The following is a 26533-nucleotide window of genomic DNA, read 5'->3' as shown; positions in this document are numbered from 1 at the left end:
AGGTGCTGCCATAAAACAAAGAATAAACAGCAGTTCCTGTGAGTCTGGAAGAAAGTGACTGCAGCATCCAGCACTGCAGGGCACCAGGACATTTACCCTAAATCTCATCTATGTTCATTCAGCAGCTCATTTCTTAGCAAGTGCGGTGGCAGCAGTGGTGTTTCCTCCCAAAAGCCCTGGTCTGTTAGGACTTGCGCTTTGATCCATATGTGTCTCTCAGCCACTGTCCCCTGAGGTAGAGTTTAATCAAATGCATACACACGAATGAGCTAGCCTAAATATCATTAAATGTTTCTTTCAGGAAAGGCTTGAGATATTTAATATTTAATAAGCTTTGAAAATGAACTTCTGTTCGTGTTTCTCGGTTTGATTCCAAGCATTTTGGCGGTGAGCACTGCTTGCTGTCCCAGTGTGGGCAGGCACAGCGCACATTATTTAGCAGTCCACTTTGTCTCATCTAAAAAATTCATGTTTTTAGATACCCAAATGTAGATTTTAGGGAAAAAATAGCCCAAGAACCAAAAAACAAATTGCACACACACACAAAATCAAATGATGCAGTCCCATAGTTACCTTCAATCTCTGCGTTAGGCTACATGCCACAGTAATGCTGTTTCTCACCCAGCTCTATACTGTTGCCCTGGTTACTGATCAAAACCAGACCATTCCTGCCATCCCCGCAGCAGGACTTGCACAAACACATTACCCGTGTGTGGGCAATGCTGCTGAATCTGCTCCTCCCTTAAAACAGAAACAGAGCCACCAATGCACACAGCAGCTTTCCCTTATTTGAGTATGCAGTTATAGCAATGGCCCTTAGCCTTAAATTGTGCTGGTGCTGGCCTGGCAAGATCAGATCAGTACAATTAGATTACTGCTTTTACATTGAAGCTCTAGCCTTCTTGGAGGACTTAAAATCTTAATCACATCTGTGGAACCGCAGGTAGATTTGGAAGTTTATATCCTCCATTTACTCGTGTCTTGTTTTCCATTGAAATCAAGGGAATCCTGACTGAAGAGGCGGTTAAGATTTTCTCGTGTGACTGACTGACAGCTGTAAATGTGATGTATTGATCATTGAAAAGGGAGATTCCCCCCTTAACTCAGATAAACTTACTTTGAGAGCTTCATTTCAATTTGCTGCCGGATTTCCTGTCTTTCCTCATCTGTCCTCCTTGGGAAAATATTCCTGTCTTCCAGCTCCTGCTTGCTCGGTCTGTTTCGTAGTTTTACTGCCAGCAGTTCTTTCTTACATTTTCTTGGCAAAGTACCTGGGATACAGATTGTAAAGAAAGACATTAGAAAGTCAGTTCCTGGAGATGAAAAATGAACATGTGAAGAGTGGGAAACTATGCAGAGATATGGCAATTTGTACGTTAGTGTGCAATGAGCAGTGTTTGTGATTAGGGCTCTGACACAAAACTGCTTACAAATGCAGAAGGGTTGTAGTCCTCTGTTGTCTTTACTGTCCTTTATAAGCAAGCAATGCTTTCAGGAGAAAATTATTTGCAGCTGAGATATGACTCACATCTCTAGTTCTGAAATCAAAGGCTGTTCATCTTGTCTCAGACCTCTGAGCATCCCTATAGCTGAGAGCAATCCCTGTTTCCTGAATCACTTAGTGGTTCCTTTGCAGGAAGATGGGATGGCTCGGTGACAGGTGGCCAGAATACGTGCATCATCCCCTCTGGGTGACCAGTCATAAACAGCAATAGGCAACGGTAACTGAGACAGTCATTGTTGGTCACTCTATTTTTATTCTAAGTATAATTATTGTTTTTTAATGTTATTCTTCTTTTCAGACATAGAAAATCAAAACTGTGAGCAGACACTGATGCTGTGTATAGTACTGTGTGTAAACCATTACACGTTATCTGCATCCCGTCCAAGGTGACAGTAGGCATGTTAACTGGGCAACACAGAGCATAGATACTTATTGTGATTGTATGGCCTGTTCTGCTTACTTTAAAATGTGGTAATGCATGTTTTCTATAAAAAAAAAAAAAAGATAATCTAAAACACTGCCATTACAAACAAGCTCTTCAAGGAGGATGTGCAGAACCTGTTTTCATGAGTTTGCTGCTCTTGATGTGCAGAATGTTGGGTCTTTGATGCTGTCCTGCCAGTGGCATTTGAAGCATTCTTTCACTGGAGGGAATTGTCTGAGCTTTGGCTCTTCAGACTTAAGCAGGCTAAGCAGGTGAAAACTGGACTACTGAGCTTATAAACCCATTTTGCTATATGTTTGGAAAGGTATACCACAAAATGACTGTAAACTTTAACAGCTTACAAAGAAATCAGTTTTCATTCTCAAATGCAGATTAGAAGCCTGAAGTGAAGTCTCTGTCTGCTGAGGAGTGGATTGCTTATGGTGTGCAGAGAGGAAAAGGGAAGTGCTATTAAAGCTCAGTGAGCTGCTGAGTCACCCTGGAAGGACTGCAGTCTTCCAGTAATTAATTACAGGTATATTGCAGCAAGTAAATTTACACCAGAGACCTATACGCCTCTGCTGCGCTGTCTTGGCCATTCTCTGGTCCAGCTGAGGACTTCAGCAGTCAGAAAATTCTCAGTGCAGAGTAGCACCACTCAGATGAATGTTATCAGAATACTCCGGAGCTGCAGTTAAACTTTCACTCTGCTTGACTTTGGGAGTGTGGTGTGCAATAGTAGTTTTTTGGATTAGTTCCTTTTTACTTTAACAGTGGTTGTGTTTTGTGGCCCTTTAAAAAATAAATTAAATGTTTCACCTTTTGTAAGAAAGGTCATCCCACTTACAAAGAAAATGACATTTAATTGGTATTTTTATTTGGCATTTGAGATAGGATTAAAGTCTGCTTTAAAAAGGATGCTCTGGAGGTTGGCAAGATACTAAATCCTAAATAGATTCTCATTTTCAAATATTGGCAGTTTATTTGCTCAAGATCTGGGGGACTACATTATTATTATCACTATTGATCTTGAATTTCTTCATGCAGGGGGGAAAAATCTATAGCACATCCACACATGCATCTTGGGAAGACTGGGGCATGGAGTAGGTATGGAATCCCTGGGTAAGAAGGGGCAAGTCTCTCAATAGTTGCAACAGCCTCGAATTAATGAGCTCAAAACCTTGATTAGAATCTGAAAGCTGTGCCCTTGTTTAGCACCTTCCTCTTAATGCTTTCAAAGTCTGTTGCAAGCATTAATTAAATTAAACCATACAGCCCTCTGTGAAGAATTAGGTATTTGTTTAACAGATGGGTAAAAGAAGTTAAATAATTTGGCTGTTGCACACAGAGCATTCTGCTAAAGGAGAATGTCTCCATCAGAAACACTTGGATCGCTAAACCACAGGCTTGGGACTCTGTCAAGCATTTATAAGCCTTCACCTCTGTGGGACTGTGTGAAAAATGGGTGCATGCAGTGCTCAGCCCATGCAGCTCATGAAGGAACAGTTTCCCAGTTATCCCTGAACATGCTCTCATTTTCACCTGAATGTTGTAAACAGGTGCTAAGGGGAATTTGGTCATGCCAAGAGATTGCTGCAGAGAGACTGCACATGCACACTAAGCCCATTGTCTCCTGAATAAGATAGACGTGCTGCCCATGTGCTGGCCATCTGTGTGGTGGATTTACAGGCGATTCAGTGCATCTTGGGTGCACTAAAAGCAAGATATGTACACACCATGCAGCACATGTGAATTTCTCTGTCCAGAACTCCTTAGAAAGAAACAAGGGAGCTCTGCATGTGCACACAACACTTCCTCTATATTTTTATAAATCACAGGGGTGCACTCTAAATGGTTATTCTCCCATTTATAAATGACAGCTAAGGTATAAGCATGCAGAACTATTCCTGCTCTCATCAGGATGTTCCAAAACTACCTGCTATGTCATGCTATATCTGACCTTTGGATAATGGGAGAACAAGAGCTAGAATCACAGTGATTATTTACTCAGATGAAGTCAGGGTTGTTTTCTGCTGTCCTCATCCCTTTGAAGGTCAGCTGAAACTTTTGCTGTGCAGGTAAAAGACTGCATGCAGCTTTTTGCTAGAAGTCAGATTTTGAAGCTGAAGTGCAGACACTGAACTAAACTATCTCAGTATATTCCCTAAAAGCTTGTATGTTCAAAGTAGGATGGAACAGTGTAATATTTTGCTTGAGACAAAGTAAAATGTAGCTGCTCTTCCGAGCTCTGACTACTCCCAGACTACTCTGCTGCAGACTTCAAAAGTACTACTTTGTGAAATTAAAAACACAAATCATAACTGAAAACTCTCAACTTTAACCCAAATCCTGCTTCATTATTAAAGGGGTAGAGAGAATGCAACTCTCATAGGATAAGCTGTGCTCACTTCATCCAGATGTTAGGATTTCTAAAAGGCTTATGCTATAGCCACTCCCTTGGTCCATATGCACTATGCACTCCTTAATCTTTAGGGTATTTTACTAAATAAAAATGCAAGGGAGATGGATTAAGCTGATCTGATAGTCCAAAGAGCTGCTTCCCATGCCTGACCAATTGGGTTAATTCCTGAAAAATAATACCTGCCACACAAAACAAAAGGAGGGAGATGGTGTTACCCCCTTCAGGTACACCAGCAGGGTCTGTTCTCATCCTGACTGGCCCACTGGTGGCCAGTTCTTTTATTTCTCCTCCTGCAGAAATCTATTTCTGATGCTTCAGAATTGAACCAAATAAACCAAATCAAGCAAACAAATAATAATTAATAAAGGAGGGAGAGAACAAAGGAAATAATGCCCCAGATTGGCTTTCCCCATATCCATTGTCAACACCTTGAGACAAAATCCTTCCTGATCACAATCTCAGTGGAAATTGTTCACGCAAATACCTTTATCTAAGTATTTTCTTCCTAAGGATTATTTTTTCCTTGTCAGTGAGTTGTGTTCAATGCCAGTGTGTCCCATGACCAAGGCAGCTCAGGCAGAATCTTACTTGTACCTTGTTTCACAATTTATGGCAGCTCAGATAGGTCGTCAATAAATGCTTTGAGAGCTCATACCTTTTTCATGCTTGGTCTGCAGGTTCCTGACCAAAGTTCCTGTTTTATCTCAATTGAATCCTGACATACATTTTTTCTTATATGTTTACTATTCTTTCTGTCAAGCAAAAGGCAAATCTGAATACTGTGTACTAATGCAAAGACTTTGCTTGCATCTGTTATCAGTTCAAGGCTACATGCAAGGTTGCAATGGCTATTTTGGTGATGTGAAAACACAGTACAGTAATCTTAGTGTAACTTTGGATTAATTGATGATTTCTATCCTGATTTTCAAACCAGACCAGATTCTTAAAACTATAAAGAACCTTTATTTTCAGTAAATTATTCTGGTATTATTCCTGTCTTTTCTGCATCTTTAATTCTCTCTAAAATACAAATAGATGCATTTGAATGAATGCTGGCAGAAGCAATTGCATTCGTTGTCAAGACCAGAAATGCCTTGCTTACATTCTAGCTTGTACCATATGAATGGGCAGTATCATATCTCCAAAGCTGCTTTATTCTGGGTCATATAACCACCTCACAGTAGGAATTCACAGTTTAAGCTACTGTGTTCCCTATCTTGCTAAGTATACATCCACTGCAGCCGCCTCAGACACTTTGCAGCTGAAACCCTGCATGGCTTAGATTTATGTTATAACCTTGGATTTGTGTTGTGCCACCACACAGAATAATTTATACTACTTGGTATTTTCTGTTGCTTTTATAGAACATTATGTTAGGCTTCAATAGTACATCTATGTAATATAATAAGTGACTTTCCTTACCAGAAATAATGGAGTCATTCAAAACTTCCTCATCCTGATAAAAAACAGAGTCTTCCTTAAGCTCCGAGTTCATTATCATGTTTTCTTTGTTCTCATCCGACTCTTTAACTGAGTTCCTCTTATTTTCTGAATCACTGCTGTAATTCAGGGAATTCTCCTTTTCTTTGTTGCGCTCAATGCTAGATGTTCTGGATGGACGGACATCCACTCTTTTTTTTGGAGAGCCTTTGCTTTCTCTTCCATGGAAGCTGTGGGTGGAAAAACAAGTCCAGTTTTTACAAAACACTGTTTTAGTGCCATGGTAGGAATTTATATGAATTATATGAAAATGACTAGAATGACCTGGCTCATAAAAGCCAGGACAGAGAGTTCAGTATGAGAGAACAGGGGATGGCATCCTCAAGACTGTGCTGACAATGATGAGCATAGAGATCTAGGTTTGTGATAAGAAGAAGGTACAAAAAGGTAGCGACTACTGTATTTGTTTGGTATATAACCACGTGCTATGCTGTACTGATTAAAAGAAAACACACAAGTGCATACCCCTAACATAAAACACACATGAGATGAAGTATTCTTATTCTGATATTTTATGATTGTGTGACAAAGGTTTAACAAGGCATGGAAATAATAAAGCATGAATTTCTTCTCCATAACGGTAGCTGTTACAGAGCTGAGAAATATTACTGAATTCACAGGTTATCTCTGTCTTTCTCTAATACAGAGAGAGGGGTTCAGAATACAAACCAGATAAGGTACCCAATGTACTCCCATACAAGCATTTCTATTAGAAAGTGTATGCCCTATATGCTCATGAGTAAACCAAGAGATGGATACTGAAATAGTAGCATTTCTCCGATGTACTCATGTTACCAGACAATTTGCTTTAGTTAACCTTATATGTCTGTATGAGAGTTTATTCTGCGGTGGGCCAAAAATAATTAAATGTTTCTATCTGCTTGAAAACCAACTTCAATGCCAAAATAGCCTCTTTAAAAAGGAAGAGTATACTTTGAAATCACTGTTCTTTAAGCACTTTTAACCACAAAGTAGTGACCTCAAGAAGGTGAAGGTGAGCTGTAGAAGTGGATAAAACACTAAAAAACAGGATAAGGACGTTTACCAAGAGTAATGATTTAGTGGAATGACTCCTCATGCACCCATGTAGCCAAGAGGCTGCAGGTACCTGTCCTGCCGGTGTTTGGTGGCCAGAGCCCTGTGGAGTTCTTCTATGACTCTGCTGGGAGGTAAAGGCAGGTGGACAGCAGCCAGGTGAGGGGAGCCAGTCGGCGATGTTACCTGTCCTCTGACGTGAGATTCGGAGCTTTTCTGGCCAGAGGAATGGAAGAGGGCAGCTTGTCCTGAGATCTGGGAGGCGCCAACAACTACATAATTCTTCAGGATAGTGGAAGGAGGAGATTTCATGGCTGGGTCATCTGTGTCACTTCCTGCTGTCAAAACACAGGAGGTTTAGAGGTCATGCAATACTTCTTGGACTTTTGTGGATAGAGCCTGCATTGAAATTGATTTGATAGAAGAAAAAAGTGATGTTTGGTTCTTACTAAGAGGTGGTTGGCTAAGCTGAATAGCCATCTGGATTCAAAAGGCTCATTCTATGCAGGTCTACATCTTTGATGTAGAAAAATAGATGCTTCCCCCATATCCTTTTTCTCCCTCACAATCATATTCTCCTTTACCCAGCCTATCAGTGCAGTCTTGATGGTCAGTGCTGTTCTTCCTAGCTACTGATGTCCTGTACTGTGGTGTCTTTCCATTCTAGCATTTTCTCTGCTGGACTCTGGCAGATTGTATTAAAATTTATGCACTGTGGTTGTCAGTCAGGACAAAATGTACCTTATTGTCTGCTCTTCTGTGATGGCTGCACTGATCAGACCCCTTGTCTTTCATATGCCAGTTGATGAAATGCCAAAACTGTTGTAATATAACATTTGCATAACAAAACTTGCCAAATGAAATCTAAATGAAAGATGCGGTATTGAGCACTAAGAACAGAAAAAGAAGGACAAGCTAACATGGTTTTGTTTGCTTGTTTTACATCTCAATTCAGATTATTCTTTTAATCATGTCTAAGCATTTTACTGGAAGCTACATTTTGATGCATAAATTCTCTAGTACCTGAGTCCAAAACACAGCAGATGTTTCCCTAGTTGTAAATTTGGTAGTTTTGCATTCTTAAGGCACTTGAACCACTTGGGCTGAAAAGTTCCTTATTAGTTTTTCTGTTTTGCAGTTCTCTTTTCCTTTCTCCCTTTTTTTTTTTTTTCTACATATCTCATCCTCAAACTTCCGTGCATATGGTGCTGTTTTTCTTGCAACAGTTCAGTCTTGTTACAAAAAGGCAACGTGACATCTTCATGCAAAAGAATTTTGCTTTTCTCTTGTTGCCACCTAGTGTTGTAGATAGGAATTTAAACTGACACAGCTTGTACATCTATTGTGCTAATTGGTTTTCACAGAAAATCCTTACTGTTTTTAAGGTTGGAGAGCAGAATTAATGAGGGCAATAGTAAAACCGCTGTTGGGAAGGAGAGCTCCTGTAGCCACAACCAAATTCAAATATCAACTTTGAGACCGTAGTAACACTAAGCCCAGTCTCTTTTCACATTTAAGTGGTAGACAGGAGAGCGTCCTCAGCAAGGAGATATTATCACTGATGCCAATCTTCTTTCATATTCTAGGAGAGGTCTAACTCATTTTTTAATTTTCAGAAGGTTTTTGTGTGCATTTCTCTCCATCTGACCCAGAACCCTTATCAGTGCCCAGAGTTGTTGAATCTCTCTTTATACCTCTAGGAGGCAGAGGTCGAGCTGGTCTAAAAATTACACTGTCAAAACTCTGAAAATGTCTGAAAGCACAGGAGCATTTCTTCAAGTCTCAATTTCTCTGCTGTGCAGAGCCTTGGCAATGAGGCACCTTCCCAGCCTGGAGCTGGTGAGGACATTCTGCATCCAGGAGACAGCCACCTTCTGCTAAGCAAACATGTTTGCTCAGCATTCAAGCAACAATTTTGATTATGTTCTCCTGTAGAAATGCACAGAAGAGATTTATGATCATATCCCAAGGAGATGGAAAAACACCTCGAAATTCACTTTCCACTTCACAGCGGGAGAGGGTTGCTGTGTTTTCTCAGGGCTAGAACCCTGGGTTCAACTCAACTCCAAAACAGGAAGGGAGGACACTTTGCTTTGTATTTGCTTGTTCCTGAAATGGGCCAGCAGCCAATTTTGTCCTCACTGCAGCATGGGCCAATATTGTGTTTCCTTAAATCACACCTTATTCAATTTAATAACAGCTGTTCAGTGAATAATCTTGCAAAGTGATGTCTTGGCACCTTGCCCTGTTCCCCCTCTCTCTTTGATTAATTGGTGCTTGGCTTATTCCTCATTCCACTGCTAACAACATCTCTAGCATTGTTAAATGGGAAAAACCAAGCACAAAGGAGCTTTTTCTCTTCATTCCTTTTCTTTCTTAATAGCTCTTTGTTTGTCTCTCTCCATACATTTGTATCCCCTTTCACTCCTTGACAGTATTTGTTTAGTTTTAACTTGCCATTGCCTCCACTTCCAAACAAAAATAAACAAATGTATAATCGCCACTGAATAAAGGTCTGTAGTTACTGTAGTCATTGAGAAAAATAAGAGTTGTTCTTTGTGGAATATTTAGGTGAAAATGAAATACCAAAACTCAGAATATCCTGGATGTTAGAGGAAATACTTAGGTTAAGCAGAAAAATATCTAAACTCAAAGTGCTGTTAAGTGTATAGTGGATCCATACTCTTGTTACTCTCTACAAGTTAAGTTTTCCAGATGGCCTAAATCCAACACAGAAGATGTCTCTCATCAGTTGAGCAAAGACAAAGGGGAGTCTGGACCCTGATAGTTTATGTTACAGGGTGGAAGGAGAGCTAGACTTGACCCGTAGCAGAGAATGATGAGAGAATCCAAACAACAGCTCAGATAATAATAATAAAAGCATTATGATACCATCTTGAATCTAGGTCATAATTAAACTCTTACAGCTTTTAGGTGTGGATGAAATATGGACATTTTTCATTGGAAACAAATACTTGTGATTTTCTTCAAAAAGACAGAAAATGCCAGTGTTTTCTGTGAGCTCCATTAATCTGATCAGTGTCTCTCTGATATTTTGTTTCCTGGTGACTTTGAAAACCCTGTTCTTTGTGGTGGTGGGGATGCAAATCAGGGCTGAGATAATGGCTGTCATTTAAAAGTCTAAATATCCAACAGGTCTGGCATTTAGATGTCAAGACTTGATTCTAATTTGCAGTAAGGCCCTTTTAACTGCCTTTACCATATGTAGAGGCCCTAAAATTGGAAGAAACTAAAATCATATTCACTTTAACACCCCTTCTGTAGTGCCAGAATGTTGGAAAATGTAGTAACATTGGCAATACATTAGAAAATCAGGCCCAGAGGAACTGCTATTGAAACATGCACTGAAGTCTGGCATGGAGTATTGCTTTGTGGGAGCCAGGTATATCACTTATGTGCATCCTGTGTAATTAGACCAGATTTCATAGCTCTAGTTTAGAACTACCCCAGAGAGCATAACCTAAAGACAGAAACCTCTACAAAGCCTACTGACTTGAACTTTCTCTTGGCTGTTTTACTGATATCCAGCAGGATTCTAGGTTAAAAATTAATAAATAAATAAATAAATTAGAATCTTCCTCATGTTTTATGTCATATCAATACGAGCATCTGATTCAGCAGATGTTTGCAGCTGGTTTGATTTGTTTTGCTCGTGCTTAGTGCAGTAGACTCTGAACAAATAATCCCCATATATATGTAAAGTACAAAGATCAGTGTGTTTTTATCAGGCAACCAGATCACACTCAGTTCAAGGAATTCATTAGCATTCCATTCATTCACTGTAACCAGCTTGATTCATAATAGCTTGCAAACACAAGCCATGCAAATGGGTGTAAGAAAAAAACTGTACCATATAAGTGAACAGTGTATACGAGATTGAGAAAGTCTGTACCAACTGGCAGTGGCTGACCTGTTACACTCTTTGTGATTTTGGAGATTGCCTTAGGTGGTGGAGCTGGGAGCAATGGAGGGCTGGGAAGCTGTGCTGGATTTCCTTCTGTCAGTTTCTGGGGAGAATCTGTAGATTCAGGTACAAGTAAGGCTTGTGGACTGTCTTCAGCTGCTGGCAGACTGGCATCTTCCAATTCTTCCTTGGGTGCTGAAGGTTTCTTGGCTAGTAAGAAGATGAGTAAAATTAATAGAAAATGAAGTTAATAATACTGATCAGCCAGGAGACGATGCCAGGAACATTCAGAAGAACAGAACACATGGTACTCAGCTAAAAGCACTTCTTTACAGTACCGAAAATAATTGTTCTGTGAAATAGCCAAACAGCTGAGGCAGGTAAAGAATAAAATGCATGAGGATATTGAAGAAATGTTCATTTTTAAGCTCCTGAGAAAAAGCGGACAGCCTCCCTTACCTCCCATTCCTTCCCTAAAGCCTTTTTTTTCCTTTTCTCTTGTCAATAACAAAGACAGCAAGGAAAAGCAACTTTTTGAGAACTGCAATGGATTTTCTTACAGCAGAACAGCTGCAGTTGTGTGGTATTACTGAGTGACTACTTGTCTGTGCTGGGAATGTGCCAGCAAAGGGCAAAGTGTATTAAACTTATAATATTGAATGAAAGCTTGTTTTGCAGTTGTTCACTGCGTATGTTTATTTTCACAGTTCAATTTTTTCTTAATTAATACATTACACCAGCTTGCATCTTGCCATCTCCTACTGTACGTGACTATAGAACTGATGAGTTTTTCCTGAAGCTAAAGTTGGCAACCAAGAAAAGTCTGTCATAAAAAAAAGATTGGTTACTAGAGTATGTGAGCAACTAGCATAGAACACAGAATGGGTGAAGTATTAAAAGAATTTAGTCACCCAAGCTGTAATTTGAGATGGTGAAGCAGCCCTCATTTCAGGACTGTCCCCTGAAAAATGGCAAAAGCACAGAGCTTTTCAAGTTAGTACAGGCTGATTGACTGAGCACTTTGTTAAACTGGCCTGTCTGTGATAAAGGCACAGGGAAATATATCCCAAAATGCATGAAACTGAAAGAGGACATAGGTGGAATTTCAGTGATTAAGTCTAAGATTAATATGATTCTGGCAGTGCTTAGACTTGTAAAATGATCCTGTACAAGTTCATACTCTCAGCATTCTGATATTCAGAGTGCATGGGGAAGCACCAGAACAGTTGGAAACAACAGCAATGGCAAGATAATAGCATTTAATTTGTTGACTAACACTTGAATAAGTGTGCCTAGAAGAGGAAGAATGAGTATTTGTCATTCAAGAATGACAGGAAATTAGAATAAATATACATAAAGAAACCAATTCTCGTGAAATTTGGCTTCGTAGGAAAGCTTCCTTATGTGATAGTTACATAAATAACTAAATAATTTCCTTTTAAATATATATAATATATATTTCTAGGGAAATGCTTCATTCTAGGCTGACATCAGTTTGTACTTTTGTGCCTACAATCATAGAAAAGATGTGAAATAGGAAAGAAAAATTAAAGCAGAAAGATGTTAGTGGCTTGCCAAGAAAATCAGTCATATTTGAATGCTTTTCCTTTAGTGAATGATACTTTCTTCTGGCAGTAATTTCCCTGTGATATGAGATGATGCTCAGTGCAAGTGCAGTGAGCAGCCACAGTGGGACTGTGCCTTTAGGGAAGGTGAATCTAAAAAATGCTCGGCCCCAAACACACCTTCTAGTTCCTGAATTTGATTGTGTTCGGAGTGGTATCGTAGAAATACTGAGTACTGTTGCCTAAAAATCATTTTATGGCCCCATGTCCATATGGTTTGCTTCTGGTTCTTTTTTGTTGTTGTTTTTCCTGTCATTGTTTTTGTTAATAACAGCATGCTTGACTCGGAGTCTGAAGGCAGACCTGAGTCTTGAGCACACAAACCTATTAACAGATTTCATAATTCAGAGTGAATATTTCCTCCTGAAAATAGTGCAGAGGCTCAGGACTAGACTCTTTGGCAGACAATTACTTATGGAGAGCCACTGGTCAAAATGCCACCTTGCTTCTAGGTAGAAATCTTTCCCTTAAGATTGTCTCCACTCTGGGCTGGGTTACATGGGCAAAGCTGCCCTGCTTCTGCCTAGGCAGTTCTTTTTCTGTGTATTACACAAACATGAGCTCTACAAATGTTTCCTCATTGTCCTGTCCTTGGCCCCCATTCCATAACCTGAGGATGAAAAGCTGCCTGTCAGGAAGTCAGTGAAAACCCTGCAGCTGTCCCTGGCCACTCTGGTCCCATTTACCAGAACACAGTTGCACGAGAAGGACTTGGTTTTGCTTATTTGTACTTTGAACATTGAACTGCACTTGTGTTTTTAGGGTCATGATACAGATAAAAGTTGTGCATTGAACAACGTTAGTCAAGCCAGGACAGACAACTTCAGCACTGCCAGAAAAGTTTGAGAAATTTTTTTGAGAGAATTTTGTTTCATTCTCACAGCAGTCACTGCTAATTCCAAAAGAGCACCATGCCAAGACTGGGTTGTCTCATAATTCAACTAATCCTATTATGCCAAGATTTGTGTGGTCCCTCAGTTAGGTAGCAGACTCAAAATCACTGTTATAAAAAAGAATGAACGCTAACTCAGTATGTGGATGCTGAACTGAATGAGGTGTTCTGGCTGTCCACCACATTGACATACCTGACTCCTCATGCAGCTGCTGAGCAGAAATATCTTTTAATGTCTTATTATTTTTTGAAACAATTTTATGCGGTACCTGCATCTTCTTTCAGCTCATCCAAATGCAGCTCTTCACTAAGTGAGGTTACATTTGTTGTGGCTGCTGTTGTACTCTCTTGCTGCATCTCTTCAGAGTTGAGTGCCTGGCACACAGGCACACAAGCTGGCGTGTCACTCTGCATTGCTCTTGTGGCATCATCACCAGTGCAGGCTTTTCCTTCAGTATCTATGACATCAAATCATATATTCTTAATTAAACCATATGCAGTGAAAGCTGAACCCCTCTGCTATCCTCTCTAGAAGAGTGAGTCTCAAAGCTGTTGTAATTTCAAAGTAGGCAGAGACTGAGGTTTCTCTTAGAGAACCACCTGATTTCTGAAAGTGTTGAGTATCTGTAACGTAAAACTCATGGACACCAGCCCACCTCGGCACTGTGCATGTACAGGGAGACCACTGTGTTCTGGAAGCACCTGCTGTGTGGGAGATGAGCATGAGCATGGGAGATCAAAGGGCTCTGGGAGGAGGCAATTCCTTCTCTGAGCAGATCTCACGGTGTAGCACAGGCACAGGTTGCTGTGACATGTCTGGGTCACACTGGGCTCCATGTTCATCACACTGCCATCCAGCTGCCCACCAATAATGCTGGCAGGACTGCTAGTATTCTCTACCAAGCTGTAGATTTTGGGCTCAGCATTGGTTACTCAGCTTCTAAAAGCATGTCTTGTATAACTGAGCTGATCAGGAATTCAAATCCCTCCTCATGCAGACCTAGAAACTGCTCTCTTTGCTTACTCTGAAAGATTTCTGTGCCAGTGATCCCTGCAGCTGTATGCATCTTGATGACTGAAGCTTTTCTAGTATTCCCCTATTCAAGCAAGATTCCTCCGAGTACAAACTATCCTTTTACTGCCTGACTCTCTCAGAATTCACAAGATCAACATCACCACTGCAAACCAAAGCAATTACTTCCCACTCTTGCCATCTGTCCATGCTGATGGACACGTCCGCTGTCCACCCCTGACCTCCAACTTGTATTTCTCAGCCCTTAGACACACCTTTTCTGGAAGCCTCCGACAGGGCAATGTTTGCTTGCAATGATATCATGACAAGTTTATTCAACATTGATTTAAAACCAGCTAGCACTCACAGCTATTCCTTTTTAATAATTTGGACAATCTGCAGAGTAATTTATTGCCCTTTTGGGTATGGGTATCAGGTTTTGACCCAGAGATGCTGCGGAACGGATGCAGTATTTTTGTATGCTGAGCTCAGTCTGCTTCATAATCACGTTTGGTGAAAAGTTACTGTTCTTAAAATAGTCCCTGCAGTAGCACAGTTGCTATGATACAAGGGAAGGGAGGGGGAAAAAGTTCATTGCCTACGTTTCAGCTCATTGTGAAGGCAGCCTATACATAATCATTGGTGTATTAACAGCTGCCTCTGTTACTTGACAGGCAGCCCTTACCTCTCATTGCTGTAAGCACAGCTACACCTTTGTTTTGTGCTCGCAATGGGGAGAAATACTGAGGGAAGTTCCCTCAGTGTTTTCAAGGTACCTCTGCTTCCTGCGTTTCTCATGTCCTTCAGAAAGGCAAGCTGCTGACAGCTGTGCCACAATACAGCTGCAGACAGAGACATGAGCTCCTTCAGATCCTGGCTGATGGGAGCATAATGACTAACAGAGTATTGACAAGTAGAAGACAGCCTTGCTGAAGAATTTCTGTTGAGGAACATCTGAGACTCAGAGCAGTGACGTTCCTTGTCAGAAGTGAGCAGCTTGTGCATAGAGCAAAGTGGACGTTCTGCTTTGATTGGCAGTGGTTCCCAACACTGTGTTTTAGAGAAAGTCTGAGGATGGGAGAAAGCATTGATCCTGGTATGGAAAGCAGCACAGACTTGGGAATCACAAAGTAACCAGAAGAATCAGGGCTGTGATTTATCTGGGAAAGAATCCCACTGTGTGCCAGACCTACACTCTGTACGCTACGGTGAAGCTGTATGGGAGGTTCAGGAGTTTCAAAGGGCAGCTTGGTATTTGCCATGTATGAGCAGAGCGGACTGGAGAAAAGGACAGAAAGCTCGGGCTGCACAAATTTGGCTGGGCAGCTGTGTTTTGGGGTTGTGCAAGGAGACAGGGTGACATAACCTGTTACGATGACTCATCCCCAAAGCAAGGATGGCACAACTTCACCCTGGGCTGCTCACAGATTGATGCAGCGTCTGTGCTAGTTCAGTGGCTTGCTCTGAGCCAGCAGTATGGTTCAAAATGCTGCCTGACAGACCTTGTGCTGTGAAGCTGGAGTGTGACGTTGTAAATGCATGAAGCAGATCTGCAGATTTCTCAGACTAGGGCTTTATCACGGTTTGGACTATTTATGAAAGTGAGCAGGAACCACGTATCTAGAAGTAGAGTAGAGCCTGATGAAATAGAGGGATTTAAGGATTTACAGCAGTCTTTTTAGCATAGTGTTGCTACTCTGACAGTTGCAACTTACTGCATAAATGAGGACTTAACCTTGAAACTGCTGCCACTTCAGCTCAATCCAAGTAGGGCACTAATCATTTACTGAGAATTATTTGGGTCAATTTTTGATACCAGTTAATAAGCTGCTTCTGCTGATAATATAATAAAATAACCCTGGAGATTCACTGTACTTTGTGTAAAGAAAAATAATTTGGAGGCAGCTGCAGTGTCCTCCAGCTGACTGTTAGCTGCTCTTCCCTTCTGGGCACAGGGTGGTACTGTAAGCCAGTTTGGTGCTCACAGGAGCTCTGTGCTTCGCTGTTTTATTTACTGCTGTTTTGCAATGCTCAGATATCCATGATTTCAAATTCAGAGGTTATGGGGAAATTCAGTACTCCCAGCAGATACAGGGTGTATTTTTCTCTCAGGTGGTGCTGATATGCTGATAGGAAAAGTAGAGAGACAGAAAGAACTCAGTGGAAAGGCATTAAAAATGAGCCTTCCAAAACTGCCTCTTTTAGAATAAGCTGATGGTTTGATAAGTATTGTAACCTGAACATATTAACCCATACTAAAATATATCCAATAAAATAATATGACAGTTTCTTTAATGCAATGAAAAAAAAAATCCTGTTTAAAATACTCTTTTTTTTGACTCTCCTGTTGCTCGGTTACACGCCAGCATAGCATCGCTCAGTACTGTCCCCCAGGCTATTTATAGTCACAGCATTTGTTTTATACAATGGAACTCAATTATTACTTTCAAAGAACATCATTCCTATCTACCAGATTGGTCAAACTCAAAAGGCCGGTCTTTCCTCAGTACAATGCTTTCTGCTATTAACTTTTCAAAGTAAAGAGGATTTTATTTTTTAATCTGTGTTTACATGGAAAAGGCAATTGGGTTGCTGTCCAAAACACAGGGAGCTCACTTGGTATTGTAGAATAGTCACCCAGGTAGCCACCCAGATGCCTTAACCATCTGCTAGGGCTTGGAAACAGTGATACACAGAACCACAGTCCTTTGTGCATTTCTTTCATTCAGTGACCTCTACTGAATCTGGTTTATACGTGGGATGGCTTTAAAATGACACTACTATCAAATGCTTCACTTTTGCACATGAATGGAATACCAGAAAGGCAGCTGAAAAACATCACATTAGTATCATTTTATGAGACTGGGAGTCATGGACTGTACTTTTAAGCTTCCCTGCTGAATATATCTGTTATGTTTCAGTTTATATTTGCACCAGTTGTAGCTGACTTTCTTGGCAGTTGGATTTAGCTGGGTTTAGAGCAATTGCATAAAATACATCTACCAGCTCAGACTCACAACGTGTATAAATCCAGTCAAGCTGGATCTGCATTCAAGGTGGAAAAAAACATCAAAAAATTAAACTGTATGGGCTGCTTGGAACTTAAGGTTTTCTTTTTATTCACTTGATTGTTAGCTTTCTTCTTTTGCTTGTTTCCTATTGTGCTGACAAAAAGATTTTGATCAAAAAAGATGAAGAATTTTTACTTACCCTGTTCCATCATTTCCAGAAGGCCTTTCTTAATGAGTTCATCCCGACCTTGTCGTGCTGTCATCTTCTTCTCCAGCACTGCAAGAAGTAGTAGCATGACACAGCACCAGTTTACAATGGAGTATTCCATAACTGACTGAGAGCTGCAATGAGGAATTTCTCTCCAGTCTCAAGTTCTGTGTGCTTGGAAAGAAATGCAAGGAATTTGGGGGGAACTTGGACTGGTCAGCTGATTGTGTACTTTTGCTTTTGTTAAAACAGTAAAATCAAGCACACAGAGTTGAGATTTATGATCTAAGATACTGCTGATCACCCTGAGAGCAGAATAGCAGTGGTATTAGAGCCCTTGTGCTGTGTGATGCGGTGTATTGGAGCTGCTGCAGGAGGTGGTGTCCCTCACTGTGATGCTCCAGATGGTATCAGGAAAGTGGAGTGAACTGTGTCATCTTCTCTGGGGAAAAGGTAAACAAGTTTGTCTCCTTACTGATCTGGGACATCCCTGGTGAATAGTGAGAGTGTGCACTGCATGTGCCAGGCTTCTCTAGTGCAGGCAGCTGCTTGAGGGAAGGCATTTTGCATGCTGTAGTTTCCTCCTGTCACTTTTCATGATGTTACTGTGACCTATATAATATTCACCCCAAACAAAAGCGTGATGATGCTTGGGGACATAATTGTAGCCTATTTGGAGAAAGGACACTCCGTGAAAACAGTCTATGTGGAAGTTTGTGTTTAACTTTTTTTCTAAATGTATGACATTGTACTGTATAGAAAGTCAGCCTATATGAGTGTTTTCTAGCTTTGAATGTTATAAATCTATAACATGCTGAAACCTCTGAATTAGGTTTACATCACGTCATCACTAGTGCTTCAGTGCAAGCACATTTCTCCCAAGCTCAGCTTTGCTTTGTGCAGTCAGACTGTTCTCATCGTACCTGCAGAGGTCTGCTTTAGCTTCTCATTTTTCTTTTTCCTCCACTTCCACGGTTTGAAGATCCTGCCCAGTGTTGCGAGTTTGCTGTTTCTCCTCACTGGTGGAGTTCTAATCCCTGAGACCAAGTAGTCAGAACGCACTGCAGGAGACTGCTCCATCTCATCTGAGAAGGGAAATGAGAGGAAAGTCAGCAGTTAGACAAAGTGCTTCAGCATATAGTTAAAAAGGGGAGGCGAATGGAGGCTCCCCAGCTAACAAGTGTTTGGTCTTGTCCACTGCTTCCTACCGGTTGCTCTCCAGTCTTTCACAGTACCTGTCTGGATGCCAAATACTTGAGCATCTCCTCTGCAGCCACCTATCAGGGACTTACAAAGGCAATTAAGTGCATGGAGAGAAGGATGTGCTGAATCTCTACACCCTATGCTTAATTCCATCTCTTTCCTGACTGTGATTCACTGAGGGAATTGTGTTACTCTCCCTCCCAAGGGCTGTATAACTGTGCATTAGAGTCTTCTGAAACACACAGAGCTGCATACTCCCGAGGGCTTTAGCAGTAGAAATTTAACACATATGCAAATTGGGCCCACACAGGCTCCAGTTAATCACACAAATGTAATGTTCATTTAGAAAAATGTAGACCTTTATGAAGAGCTAAAGAGAGTGTGAGAAATCTCAGGTCCCTTCTGAAAACCCAGCTGCCAGTTCTGCTCTCAGGCCACAGGATACTGCTGTCTTTTACATGTATTCTCTTCACAAAAGCTAGCACAGAACACACCAACTTGTGTTCTTGCTTTTATATAAGAATATATAAAACTTGCTTTTATATAAGAATAGTTTGATATATGCTATGTATATGCTATTATGAGAATTTATTCCTTGAGGAAGATAAAGGGAAATTTCTTTCCTTTTCGTCCTGCCAAGCCACAGGAATTCACACATAACATTTTAGCTGGGAAAGCAATTTAAGTTGTTTTAATATTTTGTCTTGAAAATGCACTCAAAATTTTGCTGTGTGAAATGATGAATACTGACTGTTCGGAGTCGAGTGCTGGCCCGTACCATGAAACAAAGTAGCACGGTTCTATAAATGGGGTTATTGATGGCTTCATTAAGATTTGTATTTGAGCACCAATATAGTGGTTGTTGAATGAGAAGCTGCCATCAGTCATCAGATGTGGTACATAAATAAAAGCTGAATGACAGTTTGTTGTTCAGTAATAACTTACAATCTAAATAAGCAACGTGGAGCTATGAACATATGCACATTTCCAAGTAATTTCTCTCTGGAAAAACATTTATCACAAACTGCTTTATGACTGCAAGATAAAAACCATACAGCATCGTCTAGGTTTTGTTTTTAAGTTAACAGGGTGAACATGCTTAAATCACAGCATGGAGGTGGGGATTTCCAAGTAAACAGGAAACAATTTGTGGAAGATTATTAAACCCAGCAGGGGAATGAACACATTCCTCCTCTTCCATTTAATTTTGAAAATACTGGTAATAGAGATGAATCATTCAGTGGAGACAAACTGAAAACTTGGTCACGTGCATTATCAGAACAAAGAAGAGTAGAAATTTTTTTGCCCCCCTCACTGAATGTGTCCAGCGGATTCTTCTTTTATGCAGTAAATTTCTTTTGTTTCAGTCTCATTCCATAGAGTTTATCTTGGGGTTTTAATTTAGTATAGATTTAAAAGATACTTATAGATATAATTTTGTTTTTGAAAGAATCATGTCTACTCAAGATGACGTTTATGGTTTAGTTTGGAGGTCGATATTAAGAAACTGAAAACAGAAACTGGCTCTGAGCCCAGCACAGAGGGAGGTCAGTAGCCTACAGACCACAGTTAGAGTGCCAGAAGTTATCACACTTATTTCTAATTGCACATTCAAAATTGAGAAGCATCACGAAAAAAGCTTTGAAGAATAGAGCTGCTCTTCATTACAGAGATGGCAGTGAGAATGGAAAATGACAGAGTAGATCTGCTATTAATTTACTATTATGATTACTTTAAAGCTGTAATAGAGGTCTCAGAAAATAACATTTGGCCATTGGTTGTGACATCCCTTGAGTGGGGATGGAAATGTTCACAAAATAATCTCATCTCAGAAGAGCTGTAGATCAGATCTTTGTCTTTGGAACCTTCTGCAGTGGATCAGGACAGCCTGAGCTCAGCCATCCCTGTCTGTGTTTGTGAGGCTGCAGTGCTGCTTGAACATCTCCTGTCACCCCACGAATTTCTTGAGCGTGTGAGTGAAGATTAAATGAAGGGCTCATTTAAAGCAGTACTTTGGCAAGTTGCTGCTTCTGCTGCATTTCATTCAGATGTAGATGTCTGCAAAGTGATTTAGGCATTATCCACGTGCTTTATTGAACGCTGGCAGCATGAGATCACTTTACCATTTCTGCCAGATAGCAGGGGATTTAATCAGAACCAGGAAGTTATTCAAACCCAAAGCTGTGTGTCTCTAGCAATGTTTGTTACACCAGATATTTCCCTAAGAAAGAGAATGCGGAGATACTGCAAAGGCACTAAGCATTCCCTTAATGCCCTGCTACTTACAGTGCTTCTGTCATTTTCATCAGTCCTGTAAACGTGTTTTTTTCCATCACCTTCTGCCCTTCTGGGACTGGAAATTTAACGATGGTACGTGGTTTTATCACCTTGTACATTTGCACCATACATAGTTCCTACAGTGTACATTGGTAAAGATGGACACAAATAAAAATAGCTGAAGGCATATTAAGACAGATGTCCTCAAGCCATAAATAACAAGGAAGTGGTCTCACTAGCAATAAGAATTGCAAGAAAGTCCTTTGAGTTCCTCATTCGCAGTCAGTTCATTTCTTTTTGTGTGTAGGTTGGCTTCTTGTGAGATAAGAAGTTGACAGCACAAAAAGCAGTTCCCACGTACAGCAATGAATGCTGAAGGTGCAGGCGCATCTAAATATCAGCCAGCTCCCACAGCCAACAAGCTGCCAAGACTTGCCAACCCTCCAACCACTCTGTGAAGTATTCAGCGCATTTTTTAATCTGCAGTCAATATTTTAATTATGCTAACCGTTCTGTGGAATAATGTGGTTATTCCTTCCAGAGCCTGCTAGCCTGGGGCCAGGCCATGAAACTACATGGAGGATGTCTGAGAAATATAAACAGCCAAGAGACAAATCAGGTCTCTCCAAATCAGTGAATGAGACAGCTTAACTCGATGTGTTATGTAGGATGAGGGGCACTTGTACAAGGCAGAGTGAGCATCAGCTTAATCCACACTCAGACCACATCAACCCAACTCTACCCAGCACAGGGAGGCCAGGCTCTGCTTGGCCATTTCTGCTGCAACAGACTGGTTGGTCACAACAGTTACCTCTAATTGGAGCTTGTTGGCTTTTTATATTGAAACTGGTTGTAGTCCCTGCTGTATCCTGTTGAGGGCAAAGGCTTCTGTGCTGGAGATCCACATCCAAAGCTCCTCATATATCACACAGTTTTCATCTGCTTTGTGTATATCAAAGGGATGGAAATGAATATGGCTGTGCTCCTACTGATGTTGAATCTAACTTATTGTTGGTGGTTTTTTATGATAATCCAAAGATACAGTAGAATTATACCTGATTACAGCAACTTCAGGCTGATGTGTGGTAGTTGGGCACAGCAGGAATGCAGAGCTGAGGTACACTGAAGGTGTGCTGACCTTGCCATGGGGAAGTGCCATAAGACTATTGGGAAATATTCTTGTGAATACACAAATTGCACCGAGAAGTTTATGGGAAGGTGAAGGATGATAAATTTTAATATGCTGGGAATTTGGTAACTTTGGTTTGTGGTAATGGAAGTTGTGCTTTTCTAAATCCTCTGTGTGTACTTTAAGGAGAAGGGCTTCTCAAAAATCTGCAACCTGCAGGCGGTTTAAAAATAACACAGCAGACAAGAGCTGCGGGCAAATTTGTAAGGCAGGCGTGCTATGTTTTCTGATGAATCGGTTTGTAATGCAGCTCTCCATGTTTGTCTCTTTACTGCTACTGCATCTCTACATCCCAGATAGAGTTTAAAAAAGGAAGAAGAGGTTCCCTTTGGTCCTCTCCAGAGGGCAGAGACAGTGAGTGGAATCAAAATGACCTCTTAGCTTTGGGGATAGATATTTCTTTACCACTGCTAACTTCAGCGCTGCCTGGAATTACTGTCTGCTTCTAGAAAGGATGATAGGGAGAATGTCACAGGGAGAGCCAAGCTTTTAAAGGGCCCATGTCTACTTCTGGGCAGTCCTGAATTGTGCAACCCAGACAGTGGTGATCTTAGCCAAGAAACAGCAGTTCTCTATGAAGGACACTCTAAACAGAAGGTACTTTATATCTATTGAGCCTGTGAGAAGGCAGAAAGTTTGTCTAGCAGCAGAAATGCTCCCTTCTCCTTAGTTCAGCACCATAAATGCAGGCAGAACTGAGTGTATTGATTGGGTCTACAGTATGGGGGTAAATTGTTTGTGTCTAGAGCTTTTGGACACTTGTTATGTTCCAGAGAAGCAAAACTGAAGAGCTTCTTTATTGCGCTAGTTACATGTTTCCTGTATTGGAGCTCTTCTTTGTTCTAAAAATGTTTTCTGTGTTTCTGCAGACATGCTCTATTCCTTAATTCTGAAAGACTGCAATGGAATATTCCAATTTGAAAGTTTCTATTTCAATTTTTTGAACATACAATGTTTTGAATTTCCAATTTTGAATGACTGCTAGGAAGGAAAATCAATAACAAGGGGAAAAAAAAAAAGAAAAAAAGCATTTTATAAACCAGAAGCATATTTAATTCTTGAAACATTTAACTTGTATTTGGAACTGTGAATGTTTTGGTTATTTTGGAAAAAAATTACACTAAATATTTTGTGAAATGAAAAGCTTTGTTCCTGACAGTTTAGTTATTTAGGAAAGACAAGGTACCTGTAGTGCATTATTGAATGCAATCATAAACTAATTTGGAATACAGAACTGCTGACATGAAATAGGTTGCTTCTCTGATGCATCATATTTGTTACACCAGAAATATATTAACAATGGGAAGGAAAATTACAGGACTGAGGTGCAAGTTCAAGAATCAGTCTAGGAAGATGTTTAGTTTTTGTATGGTCAATATTAGATAGAGATGGCTTCCCTTCTCATCTCACTGTCCTCTGAATTATTATTCATTACAGAATTACCGAATCCTGTGTTCATGACCTCACCCCACCATACAGTTTAATCCTGTAAAGATGGATACTGGGCCAGGTTCAGCCACATGATAACTGTCAGTCATCGAGTTACCTTTGGGGAAATCAAACATATTAAATTTGTGCAGACATCAGACCAATGGAGTTCCAAAATGTCAGAGTGAAAATACAAAGAAAACTGGCAGAACAGCAAAAGGGGAATGGAATCCTTTATTGAAGCCAAACCCCAAACAGATCTGGGTTCAGCTACCACTAAGCATAGGATTCTATTGGGCTATATCATCTTTCTTTTCACCAGCTGGTGTTGAATTCTGATTGGGTCTTTACACTTCCCTCTATTAAAATGCAAGTTACTGTGCTTTCATTTTTACTTCCATCTTGTCTCCAGAGCTTGAGTTCTGTTTTCACTTTAAACTGAAATGTTTGCCATATATCCTTGTTCTATGATTTCCATCATTCTTCAGTATGTTAAATTATGACTTAACATCTTCCTTTAATTGAAGAAGAAAAATTAAAGAAAGAGAATATAATTTGTGGGCAGTGGGAGAGTGTTGTGCTTGCCAAAGAAGTTTATTTCCATTCTATCATGCTGTACCTCCCTTCAATGATTTCAAAACCGAAAGAAATTTCAAAACCATGCTGACAGGAATGGGAAAAGAGATTATGCTTATGAAAGGAAAGAGAACAGGGAAGTGGCAACTCCAGCTAAATCTCTTACATAAAAATAGACTTTATATGCTTGACATTTCTGATTTCTTCCCTAAGATATTCTTTCAGGAAGATATTCTTTCACCTATCAGCATGACTACTGTATGAACCAAGGCATATAAAAATTAATCAGGAATTTTTCATGCTTTCGGATCATTGTGTCAAGTCCCAGTAGCACTTCTCATTATTTACAATGCATGGTGTGACGTCACATCAGAGCACTATCTCCAGAGATTTACAACATTCATACGAAGTCTTATGAGCACTGTCTCTACAGAGGGCCAAGAGCCAACCTGTGCACTGAACCTTGTCCCATCCATCCCATATCTACTAAGGGTTTTGTACCACAGACGCTAGAAATTCCCAGGGCTGCATGGTTTCCTCAAGCCTCTGAGAGGTGCTGTTCTGCAGTGCAACAGGAGGCTAAGCCCTGGAAGTGTAGAAATTACTTGAATTAGGTTTTGCTGTGGACTCATCATAGTAAAGATTTTGTCTGGGCTGCAGAATCAGCGTCAAATCATTTGCATATGTTTAATTAGCTGTAGCCTGGCTATAGACCAGTTGAAATGATGTTTTTAATAGCTTCTGAGACTGTAGGCTGAAACACAGCCTTTGCTCTCTCCCAAGAGGCCCCTTCCAATTCACTTCACTGCTGCTTATCTCTGATAGAAGTTGCGTCTAGAGGGAGGTGTAACACTCAGGCAAGTCCTTGGTGTAATAGCACCACACTTGCTAAAATGCAGCAATGTGTTGCTTTTTCTTTTTTTTTTTCTGGGATTCATGCCCCAGAGTCCCTTCTGTCTGTGGGAGACCATTCCTAGAGATTTGGAAGCAGAAATACTTAGGCAACTAAAATGTGACATAATACGGAGCAGCTACAGAGGAAAGTAGGATAGAAAACAGATATAAAATGGAGTTTAAATTTTTTTTAAAGGTTATGCATCCAATTTGGCTCCCTATGAAATGCTTATAAACTGCCAACAGTTTCTGCATTTGTTTGGTATGTACGTTGTGATGAAATCCTTCTTAGGATGTCGTATCACCTGAATGAATGGCTAAATACATTCTAGAGACAGCTTGGTCTCCTGCGCATAACATGCTGTAAACATGACACAGATGTGTGGGAAATTCTCTGAGGAGAGCACTGTTTTTATGATCTTGTTGTTCTGTTATCCACTGGTATTTTCCAAAGAGGCAAATAATAGTAAGTAGATGAAAGACAGTGAGGCACCACCAACCTTCTCATCCACAGGGTCATCAAAAAGACACACACTTATACACAGGGAGCAGAGGGTCAGGCATTACAAAGTTCCAACAGACAGCGGATCATTGAATCTCTCATGTGTTAAATCTCGTGTTACATTTAACACCGCCTGCTCCTTCCTGTTGCAATATCCTGTGATTCAGATAAGGAATTGAAAGCGCTAGTAAGACGAAACTGCAACATGCTGAACATAGACATCTGAGTATCTTTGAAAAGTAATGAGTTTCTGGGACATCCACACTCTAAAAATGGGCACATGACAACAATCCTCACAATAGTAGCAGAACAATATGCTTTCTAAAATTCGTGTGTGTGGGGGGGGGGGTGCTCAAAGCCAAGAGAATTAATTTTATATCAAATCTACTCTAGTAATTATCATTGTCTGACTGAAACAGGTCTGCAGTCTATTCCTAAGGTGAATAAGTGTCACTGCGTGGCTAGTGGCCACGTCATCCTGTTCACCCTAGAACAGCCTGCAAATAAAACATGAGATATTTTAGCAATTCTTTTAGGACCAGAGGGAATGGTTTCAAGCTACGGCAGGGGAGATTCAAGCTGGACATTAGGAAGTATTACTTCTCAGAAAGGGTGGTCCGGCACTGGAATGGACTGCCCAGGGAGGTGGTGGAGTCACCGACCCTGGGGATGTTCAAGGAAAGACTGGATGTTGTATTGAGGGACATGGTTTAGTGGGAGCTATTAGTAATAGGTGAACAGTTGGACTGGATGATCTTTTAGGTCTTTTCCAACCTTGGTGATTCTATGATTCTGTGATTCTGAGTGGCACAATATTTTCCTATGGATAGATTTGGCCATGGTGTGATTAAGGCAACTTAGTGGTAAAGGCTGGTGGATGTGGATTATCTTAATCTGCTTTGGTAT

General features: G+C 40.6%; 1 protein-coding gene across 3 annotated transcripts in view; it reads right to left on the bottom strand.

Annotated features, from left to right (window-relative positions):
- PHACTR3 (phosphatase and actin regulator 3) overlaps positions 1 to 26533 on the bottom strand; it is an 87354-nt gene that overhangs the window by 22630 nt on the left and 38191 nt on the right. For 2 of the 3 annotated variants that reach the window (XM_015881481.2, XM_015881483.2), the window contains exons 2-8: positions 18482 to 18643; positions 17550 to 17627; positions 13597 to 13785; positions 10817 to 11020; positions 6959 to 7223; positions 5773 to 6020; positions 1118 to 1271 (exon numbers count right to left, since the gene is read on the bottom strand). In XM_015881481.2, coding sequence (XP_015736967.1) covers positions 1118 to 1271; positions 5773 to 6020; positions 6959 to 7223; positions 10817 to 11020; positions 13597 to 13785; positions 17550 to 17627; positions 18482 to 18643 — 1300 coding nt within the window. The remainder of the gene's footprint in view (positions 1 to 1117; positions 1272 to 5772; positions 6021 to 6958; positions 7224 to 10816; positions 11021 to 13596; positions 13786 to 17549; positions 17628 to 18481; positions 18644 to 26533) is intronic. The other variant, XM_015881482.2, reaches the window with a different exon arrangement.

The sequence above is a fragment of the Coturnix japonica genome, chromosome 20 (genome assembly GCF_001577835.2).
Source record: "Coturnix japonica isolate 7356 chromosome 20, Coturnix japonica 2.1, whole genome shotgun sequence".
Taxonomy (NCBI): Eukaryota; Metazoa; Chordata; class Aves; order Galliformes; family Phasianidae; genus Coturnix; species Coturnix japonica.
This window is presented reverse-complemented; position numbering and strand designations above follow the sequence as displayed.